This window comes from Neoarius graeffei, chromosome 4, assembly GCF_027579695.1.
Source record: "Neoarius graeffei isolate fNeoGra1 chromosome 4, fNeoGra1.pri, whole genome shotgun sequence".
Lineage (NCBI taxonomy): Eukaryota > Metazoa > Chordata > Actinopteri > Siluriformes > Ariidae > Neoarius > Neoarius graeffei.
Window position 1 is genome coordinate 4,454,828 of NC_083572.1, and position 10,483 is coordinate 4,465,310.

A 10,483-nucleotide genomic window follows, 5' to 3' on the forward strand; every position below is an offset into this window, starting at 1 on the left:
CTTTGGCATAAAATACAATATATTTTATGACGACATGACTAGACACAGAAATATTTTAGCTTCAAAATGATATATCAAACATAATATACTTGTCATTGTCAAATTAATTTTGCGACCAAAGTCACCTACCCTTTTAATTTCCGCGCAGTAGTGAAACGTGATGTCATCGGCAGGTTCCCCTTCTTGTGTACCACGTCACGTGTGACGTGGCACAGATTATCAGCAATGGCGGATAGAACGCAATTTCCACTTGTCGATTGCTGTGCCGATATTCACCATCGACCGTCTCCTTTGGGCATCACTTGCTATTTTCCTTCGCTTCTTTTCCGAAGCTGACAATCGCGTTCTATCCGCCATTGCTGATAATCTGTGCCACGTCACACGTGACCTGGTACACAAGAAGGGGAACCTGCCGATGACATCACGTTTCACTACCGCGCGGAAATTAAAAGGGTAGGTGACTTTGGTCGCAAAATTAATATACTTGTCGTTGTCAAAAAATTATGTTTGATATATCATTTTGAAGCTAAAAGATTTCTCTGTCTAGTCATGTTGTCATAAAATATATTGTATTTTATGCCAAAAAAATACATCCAATGGTGGAATGGCACTTTAAATTTAAAAAAAATTTTTTTTATCAAAGATGAAAGAATTTGGCAGCGCTGTGGTCAAACGTTTGAGATCGCAAATCATTTTTAGAACAAGTCTGTTTTCATTTACTTTTTAATCTTGTTTAGTTCCGTCTACATAAAAGAGTGAAAATATTAGTGGGAGGAATAAATAAAAATTTTTTAAAAACCCTACCCATTTGGGTGGGGTCTGGTGGTCCAGCCTCTTTTTGTATTGTCTTTGATGACAAAATGCTTTATTACAACTGGAGGAAGTTACCATATGATAAACTAGAGGGCATTTCTTTATGTAAATGTGACTCTGCAAGTAGAGCAATATATAGTATATGGATTTTTTTTTCTCATTCATTGCATATCTGTGTGTGTGTGTGTGTGTGTGTGTGTGGGGTCCAGAGATGGGGAGAGATGGTGTGTGTGTGAGAGGGAGAGATTGTGTGCGAGAGAGAGGGAGTGGTTGTGAGAGATGGGGCAAGATACTGTGTGTGAGTGGCTTTGTGAGATTGTGTGTGAGAGAGGGAGGGAGGGAGGGAGGGAGGTTGTGAAAGATAAGGAGAGATTGTGTATGTGTGTGTGTTGTGCAGTTTGTATAAATTTAAAGTCCTGAATGTAATAAATGAGACCCCTGGCGTGAGCCGTCAGAGCTGGGTTCCGGATTACACTGCTACAGACGCTGAGTGTCAGGCACGGGGTCAGGGAGCGGGATTTTTTTTTTTCTCTCCTTTCCCCTCTTTGCATGTCAACTACTCATAACACACACATACTGTACATACACACAACACTCTGGAGTCCCACGTTCTTCTGACAGTCCAAAAAAGTTAAAGGAGGGATATGTACAAGGAAACTTGGCTCTTGAAAGGCTTTGATGGTCAACTGCGATAAAACACTGAAAGTAAACAGGAAAAAAAACAAAAACACTCTAGATTACTTTATATACGGACACGTCAAGTCCTCCCAGCCTCGTCTTAATCCCTGGCTGACGGTAAAGGAAAGCCACGGTAGCATCACGTTAACGACCTCGCATTCAAGTTTTTCTAGTGATTTGGATCAGTTGAGTAACTCGAGCCCTGATGCGGTCACAGCTTTGAGATTTCGGATGAAACGAGTCTGTTTAGAAATGATGCCGGTTATGAAGTTCCTTGACTGGTGGGGATTCAGGAGGGACTCTAACCCTCGGGCTCCTCGAGGTGGCGTGGGAGGCAGGGGGACTGGCGTCCTCGTGTCAGGACGGGGCCGAGGGAAGGGGACAAGCTGCGCACGCCGACCCCGCCGAGAGGGACGAGGGAGGGAGACAGGCTGCGGTACGTCACACCGCTGCGGAAGCTCAACTCCTGTGTAGGCAGCAGCGGCTTCAGGATGCTGACGAGGCAAAACGCCGAGCCGCTCTTGGGAATGAAGTTGACCTTGTTCCTGTCCGGACACAGGTACGGAGGGATCTCCTGCAGAGGCCTGGGTCTGGAAAAAAACACACACACACACACACACACACACACACACACACACACGTTCTGCAACATTAAATCAGCAGAATAATTATTAGCAACAAACATTGTGTTTGTTAGCCTAGAAATTAGCTCCGCCTACAGATACAATGTTGGCATTGTAGCTACACTGTAGAGGGCCCTGCAATTACAAACTGCTCCTCTTAAAAAAAAAAAAAAAAAAAAAAAGTGGTGGTGTTCTGCTCTGGACAAAACAGAGCAGAGTATCAGCTGATCTGGATAAAAACGATTGCTGTTAATATTATTACTCCGAATAATATATGACTATTATTGCTATTATTAATCGTTTCTATAACTAGTAGCTTTAGTACCATAATTACTCCTACTGCTCTTATTACTCCTATAGATAGTTTTCACTGACGTCACGGCATTCCGGGGAACGCCCTCCAGCCGCCATCTTGTGGGGCAAACAAAACGGACCATCGCCATTACCGGCTACGTTATCTCGGACGAATTTATGAAGTTATATAGTCAGTTTTCTAAAATAAAGATCAATGTCGGCAAAATCAAGCAAACGGAAGTATATAGATACATTAGACGACATCTCACGACAACGGTATGCAGCCAAACTGGCCTTGATTGGGGGAATCGACCCCTACGAAGTGGACAAAGATGCATTTTCAAGTGACTATGCAGGGCTGCCAAAGCCTGAAATAGAGGTCTGCGCAGGACAGAATTTTCAGTCCCGCTCCCACATTGTGCAGTCCCGCTCCCGCAAAGAATTATGATTTTCAGTCCCGCTCCCGCCCGCTCCTGCCCGCAAATCCCGCATGATGCAGACGTTCGCGTTATTTCTCACGAAAGTTCCTGTCATTGGCTTGGAGAATTAAACATGCTGAGCTTAGCTGAGCTCTCCACTGACCGATCCTTCATTTATTGTAAGTTTATTGTTTAGACTCTGACATTCTGCTGACACATTCCAAGTTGAGCGCTGCATGCGCTCATGATTGACAGCTCTCGCTTTGATTGACAGCTCTCGCTTTGCGCACTCGCACTCCCACTTCCGAGTCTGTGGCGTTACGATTCCAACCGTGATTTCATTCTCCTCTCATATGAAGTGCTGCGCAACCACAACCAGCTCCTCAGATTATACACTGTCTATTTCTAGCTTTAAATTGAACAATCTGTGCGATACACAGTCCTTTTTAATACTAGTTAATACTTTTTAATACTTTTTAATACTTAGGACTAATACTCTTGACTTTTTAACGGTAAATGTACCTCTTTTTAAAGCAGCACTTACTTCTGAAGCACTGCGAGCTTCACTAGAGGAGCTCTGCTCTTCTGCCATGATCGGAGATCTCAAACACGGAAGAGCGGAAAGGAATCGGAAACGTACGCGAGATTAGACCACATCCGCAAATTTAGGCATCTTAAAATGTTTTTATTAATGCCAAATAAAATATCCAGCACAAATTATATACGATAGACATAAATTAATAATTTATACATTTTATTTTAAACACGTTTTTAGTTAGTGGGACTGCAGCTTATCACCTCTCCCGCCCGCGCCCGCATTGTGCACTCCCCCTCCCACCCGCAATGAGCTTTCAAAATTTGTCCCGCGCCGGGTCCCGCGGGACTCCTGCGGGAGTGCAGAGCTCTAGCCTGAAACTGACTTCATCAAACTTTAAAGGCTGTCTGATATATACAAGTTTATATATTCACAGCGCGCCTTTTGTCGGATGCCGCCTTTTTCACGGCTGAATCGCGCAGATCCGATTTTTTTTTTTTAGGGGGGGCGTTGGAGTGTCTGATTATAATTTCAAAGTAAATTCTGTATTAAAATTACTAAATAAGCAAATCTGTTACAGTCTATGAAACAGGAAGTATAAGGATGAAAAAAAAAAAGAGTTTAAATCGGAAAGCTGCGCACATTTGCGCAGTCCTGCACACCGCTCGGGCTGCGCAAATGTGCGCAGCTTTCCGACTTAAACTGTTTTTTTCTCATCCTTATACTTCCTGTTTCATGGACTGTAACGGATTTGCTTATTTAGTAATTTTAATACAGAATTTACTTTGAAATTATAATCAGACACTCCAACGCCCCCCCCCTTAAAAAAAAAAAACGGATCTGCGCGATTCAGGCGGCATCCGCCAAAAGGCGCGCTGTTTGCATCCCAAACAAATCAAATCATACAGAATAGACCTAAAATGTTTTTCAAAAATGACCCTTGCGTGAGTGAAGTGACAAGTTTCAAATAGAAACGTGACAAACGAGCGATATTAAGTGTACATTACAATGTAAACGTACACTCAGCGGTTCCAGTTAGGCATTCTCCACAGATTGTTCACATGATGTTTTGGTTTCCAAAAACAAACTTAAACACAATTGATTGTTTATTTAAACAACTTCCCACTTATAAAATGATCGGAGCAGACTTTGCTGTGTTTGGAAGGCTGATAATCCTTGCGGTTGATTCTCGCAAGCCATAGATTTCTCCTTTGTATGCTGAGTTTTTTTGTTTGCTCGCCTTCGTGCTCTCGTACAGTGGGAATTCCATAAAAGCTCCACTTGACTTCATCATCTGACCCATTACGACAGCCGTGAATACAACAGGTGTGCACCATTGCTAGCTTTAAATAGCCTGCTTGGGTTCTTTTGAAGACTTTGTACTCGCGCGTTACAATGTGTGCTCAGTCACCCGTACGGTAAGCTTGACCCGCAAGATGGCCGCCACTAGGGAATCCCCGACTCTGTGACGTCATGTGAAAACTATCTATATCTGCAAGGAGTCATCTTACCGCCATTACTCCTCCCGTAGTCCCGCCATTACTCCGCCCATAGTCCCGCTACCGCCATTACTCCTATTACGAGTGTTGTAGTCAAGACCACCTTAAACGAGACCAAAGTGTATCAATACCAAGACTTTGAGGGGTTGAGCTCAAGCCAAGGCAGGGCGAGACCAGGTCAAGTCAGTTTATTTGTACTGCGCTTTTAACAATGTTGTCGCAAAGCAGCTTTACAGAAAAATAAAGACTCTAAACAACATATTTTATTTATCCCTGATGAGCGAGCTTGAGGCGACGATGGTGAGGAAAAACTCCCTCAGACAACACGAGGAAGAAACCTTGACTCAAAAGCAAACCCACCCTCATCTGGGTGATAACACACAGCGTTCTTATAAATAACTCGCTTCTATAACCGTGTCCTATATACAGTCCAGTAGTCACAAAGTCCAACTGTGTAACCAGGAAAATCATTATAGTTTTAGCATGAAGTCTTTTTTTTTTTTTTTCTGAAGTTAGCCACTGTGTGTGTGTGTGTGTGTGTGTGTGTGTGTGTGTGTGTGTGTGTGTGTGAGTGAGTGACGGCTGTTTACAGGAAGAAAAAACAAATGAGCAATGAGTCGCATTCGAAGCAGGACGTTTTACATCTAATCGCAATAACGATGTTAACAAATAAATCAGACAATGCACAGGCGGTTTCGTGAAATCCACACACACTGTAAAAAAAGAATATTTGAGAATACTTGAAATTTCAAGGCAACCGTCTGCATTAAGAATTTTATGTTTTGCCAACTATGTGCCCATGATAATCCAAACTATGATAACACTGTTATCTTTATTAAGAATTCTTAATTAAGTCAATTTTCAATTCCTCATTCTGCCAACAGATTTCTCTTTTTGCTGAACAGTGGCATTCACAGTAGTACAAAAAGGCAATTGAGGTTATCACAATTTTTTTTTTTAGATTTTTTTTCACCTTTATTTGGATAGAACAGTGTAGAGACGGGAAATGAGTGGGAAAGAGAGGGAAATGACCTCGGGTCGGAATCAAACCCAGGTCCCCAGATTTATGGTATGGTGCCTTATCCACCTGAGCCACGACAACATGAACTTCAACTGGAGAGAGAACCACATTGCCCAGCCCTTGCATTTGGGAGAGGAAACCCCGTGTCTTGGTCATTAAGAGCATGCGCTGAATAAACACCTGTGGCAATTATGCATTTTCAATTCAGATTATTCACTATTGTATATTTACACATCATTGAGGTGCACCCTATCAGTTTGATGTGGATTTTTCTGTTCGTTAATAATTATTCATATTTTCTTGTCCATTCAATTGTGAATATGGAATTACTTGAACAAAGCGTAATTCTATTTTTTACAGTGCAGCTGTGTTCTTGAAATAAAATCCAGAGTCCTCCATGTCCAAATAAAGACGCGGTCGAGTCCGAGACGAAACCGAGACCTTCAAAAAGTGGTCTTGTGATCGGCCTCGAGTCCAGCTACACTACTTCTACTAATAGGACTAAGGCTACTTATTACTCGTAATACTGTTACTACTTCTGTTAATAAATGTTATTAGTATAAATACACAGGTGATTATCGGAAATCGAGCGCGCTGATTGGTCAAGAAATTCGTACTATTTCTCGATAATCACCTCGAGCGACTCGGCAAAATGGCGGCCGATCGCTTCGTCACCGTAAGTGAGGAATGATTACAAATGATGAAAGAAAATGCTGTTCCTAAAATATAAAAGCACTAAAGATGCTCCGAAGTTTGGTCTGAAATTATTCAGAGGGAAAGTGGGGTTGGGATTTATTTTATCCATTTCAAAACAAAGTATTTTACGTGACTCGGCGTAGATCAGTGACAAGTCTGTGCCGCACCATTATTACTTTTGCATGCAGCTTTTAAAGAATGAAAAATTATTATTTTAATATGATTTAAATAATCACCTGTGCATTTATACTAAAAAAAATTATCTGCCTCAGGATTATCGGTGAAATAATAACTTTGATTTATTATTATTATTATTATTCAGCGCTATTCACTGAGCCTGAGGTGGATAATTGTTAAAGGAGAACTGAAGTCATTTTTAAACTTTTATTTTATTTCTTAATTAATGTGTTATTTGATTACGTTTTCGGTTTTATTAACCTTTATATCGTGACTCGTATCGGCATATTATATTACACTTATCAGTCTTTTCGGTTTTTAGCCGTGTTGAACGTAGTTCGTTTGGTCCACGGCAGGCGTCGCTTATCCGCGCGATCTTCACGAGACTTGTGCAAGACTTCGAAACGTGAAGTGTCAGCGCCGCCATTTTGAAAACTGTTTACACAGCGGCCAGATCGCCGTATCGTTCCAATTTAGATTAATTTCAAGATTTGCCATCTTCATCAGTGATGGAGATTATTCCATACGACTTCGAACCATTAGTTAAATGAAAAAAACTCTTTCGGACACTACTCCGTCACACTGGTATTTACGTCATTACTGTCGCACAATTAAAACGTGTCAGATCAGTCGGCTGGCGGGTTTTCAAAATAATAAATGCATGCATTTTTGTGATAAATCCATATTATACTGAGCGCATTTCCAACAATCAATACACAGTACCTGCAGCTTTCAGTTCTGTTTAAATCAAGGCTGAATACTTTTTCTTCTTTGCCGCTGCCTTTTATTAAACCACATTTCAGACTTTTAATTTGATTTCTTTCAGCGCGACCGCAATGCACAATGGGATATATTGCTATGGTTAGTGACCATTGTTATACACTATTTTTCGTGATGCATTGTGGGATACTTTGAGTGCACTATATAGGGTGTAAATAATCCTCACTAAGGTTTCGGACGGCACTACAAAATGGCGTCCTCGCTATATAGTGCCCTATATAGTGAGTAGGGAGCGATTTCGGACACGGATAACATCCGGCTTGATTAAGTCAGCATTCGAAAGCGCGTCTTTTGACAACGTTGGCAGATTTTGGTCACTTTGATTTGCGCTGTACGTTTTACTTCCGTCCTACGATGTCTCGCACAGGTCTCAGCGAATCTCGTTTACGGCTGTTGCTTTGACATATGGACTGGTATATTACAGAGCATATTTCACACACTCAGAACTTGCTATAGCAGCGACAAAATAGCGATCAAAAATGCGTTCCGATATTTAATAAAATGAGAAATAGCATTTTGATGGTAAAAATTTTGCCTTCAGTTCTTCTTTAAAGTACCTTTATAGTTAAATATATCTAGTGTTGAGGTTATAAGTGCATATTTCTAGAAAGAACTAAAATGATCTGTGAACAGAATAAGGTTTAGAGAAAATGTTTTTTTGTTTTCAGTGAGTCTGCAGGTGAAAGTGTGACTCACTGGTTCTCCTCGAAGACCTTGACTCTTTCACAGCCCTCAGGAGGCTCCCGCTTGAACATGTAGCTGTTGTTGGGTTTGGGAGAGGATGCGTACTTGGGCAGGGGTGAGTACGGCCCCAGATCTACAGACACGGAGGAAAGGTCTTTGTTTTTCACTTTTACAGGTGTGTGTGTGTGTGATGCCCTGCTTTCACACCAGCAACAAAGTGTGCAGAAGGCATTTCATTCGAATCAGAGATGACATTTTGTGTGTGTGTGTGTGTGTGTGTCACCTCTTTCCCTGCTCTCGTTGAGTGTGTCGTCGTTGGTTAGGGGACTGTTTCCCATTGCGTCGTTCAGGATGCTGAGGTACGACGGGGACACCGAGTCCGCCCGGCTGCTGCTGTTGCTACGGTTACCACCCAGGCTTCTTCCTGAGGGTGTCTGTGTGTCGATGCTGCGCGTACTGCTGCTGCGCTGGGGGAGGGGTGGGGGCGCGCGGTGTCCATCAGGGACATCCTGCGGCTGAAACACACACACACACACACGCGTTCACTCGCTCACTCATCACCATCGCGCTTATTCATTTACATCACTGTAACCAAAGCCTGAAAGCGAGCTGCTGTTTCTGACTCACAATGATGACCTCATCGCGTTCTGGCGTGTCTCGTATGATGATGCGTTCGATCTCCTGGTTGAGGCCCTCGATGCTGTTGCGGAAGCGAGGTGGCGTGGACTTGGAGATGGGGATGGGGATCAGGATGGTTTTAGGCATCTGAGACTGTGAAGAGAGAACGACAGATTAATGGTTTAAGGATTAAAGCAATGACTGTTGATTATTTTTCTGTAACCGCAGCTCTGACAGTAGTGCCGCTGGAAAATCACAGGTTGAAGGGTTTTTTTTTTTTTTGAGTGCAGTATTAGTATTATTGAATGCATCAGGCTGGAAAGCTCGTCAGTCTTGGCGCTGATGACTTTAGATGTCGTGACACGTTTTAAACGAGGCTGCTGTCTTCAGAGACGAGACATTTCTCTCAAGGTTTCTGAAAAGTCCTGTAACTAGGACATGCTCAGGAAAGTGGGGCGTTGGAAAGCTCTCAGGACGTTTCACCTACTTCAGCCAGACAGATTATAAAAGTCAGGTCATGACTTGGGGTGTACACACACACACACACACACACACACACTCACCTGTGATTGGATAATAGCATGGTTGCCATTGAAGGGCGATTTGCGCTCCTTATCACGTCGATGGCGACTGCTGCGTTTGCTGCGCTGCAGCTGCTGCCGCAATTTTGCGATCTTGGAACGGAACAAAAATAGACGTGATGAAGTGCATAAAATAAACTGGAGCAGCAGAAAACTGGAGTTGTTCTACCTATGAGAGATAAACTACATATATGACGCTCTGTTTTGTCCTTCCAGGTGAAAAATGGCCTCTTAGAGCTTACTGGTACTTTTTATTCCGTCTATCATGTTATAAAATGATGCATTTCTGTTAAATTTCTCTCAAAGTTCCCCCCCCCCCATCTTATTTATTTATTCAGAGGCAAAAAAAAAAAATCCACAATTTTAAAAGTTGTTCTCTTTGCCATCTATAAATGCAGAATTGTTGAAAAGATTCTCGCTTTACCTCCTTTAGCTGGTCGGTGCTGCCGCAGGACGCCGAGCGCTTGTGGGAGCCCCTCCTGCGCTCATCTACCCAGGCCCTAGGGGTCTGCACAGGGAGGTGGTAATAATACGTATGAATTAACATGGTATACACGCACACAGAATATATATATAATATAATGTGTGTGTGCACACTGTAGAAATGTTTCTTTATGGGCTTGAATTAATAAACAGTGCAGCCTACCTGGGTGGCTTTATCCCTCATTGAGAGGGCGGGGTGGGCGCAGCTGCCAGTTCCCTGATCGGCCAGGTGAGTCCAGGTGGGGGGCGTGGTCTTTCAGCTAGACTCAGGGCTGTGAAAATGGGGTGTGGCTACAATAAAGAGACAGAGAGAAAGGAGTTATTTAAAAAAAAAAAAAACTGCTGCTGAATTCTGGATTCTGATTGGTCACAAATACTAATACATTAATACACTGGCCCCAAAAAAGTATTTAGACACTGAAGCAACATTTACAAATATACACAGTAAAATCCTCACACCCAGAGAGTTCATCTGTATCCCAAATTCAACACTGAAGGTTCATACGATTTTCTGTGTATGTAGTGGCTTTTATTTTAAAGAAAGATATCCCAAGGACACTTTTTTTCAAGCAAACCATTTCA

At 42.4% G+C, this 10,483-nt stretch overlaps 1 protein-coding gene across 1 annotated transcript; it reads right to left on the reverse strand.

Annotated features, from left to right (window-relative positions):
- Nucleotides 1–1,792: 1,792 nt before the first annotated feature.
- fam117ba (family with sequence similarity 117 member Ba) lies at nt 1,793–10,085 on the reverse strand. The gene is made up of 7 exons (XM_060918031.1): nt 10,065–10,085; nt 9,843–9,926; nt 9,401–9,511; nt 8,847–8,990; nt 8,503–8,734; nt 8,232–8,352; nt 1,793–2,081 (listed from the first exon to the last, which is right to left on the reverse strand). The coding sequence occupies exons 1-7, from the start codon at nt 10,083–10,085 to the stop codon at nt 1,793–1,795; spliced, it is 1,002 nt and encodes a 333-aa protein (XP_060774014.1).
- Nucleotides 10,086–10,483: the final 398 nt, after the last annotated feature.

What these genes read in the sequence shown, in the direction of transcription:
- fam117ba (XM_060918031.1), bottom strand. Translation starts at nt 10,085, where the DNA reads ATGAGGGATAAAGCCACCCAG. An exon ending in ATGCTATTATCCAATCACAG is followed by an intron (nt 8,991 to 9,400) that starts GTGAGTGTGTGT and finishes CTCTCTTCACAG; the next exon opens with TCTCAGATGCCTAAAACCAT. An exon ending in AAGGTCTTCGAGGAGAACCA is followed by an intron (nt 2,082 to 8,231) that starts GTGAGTCACACT and finishes GTTTTTTTCCAG; the next exon opens with ACCCAGGCCTCTGCAGGAGA.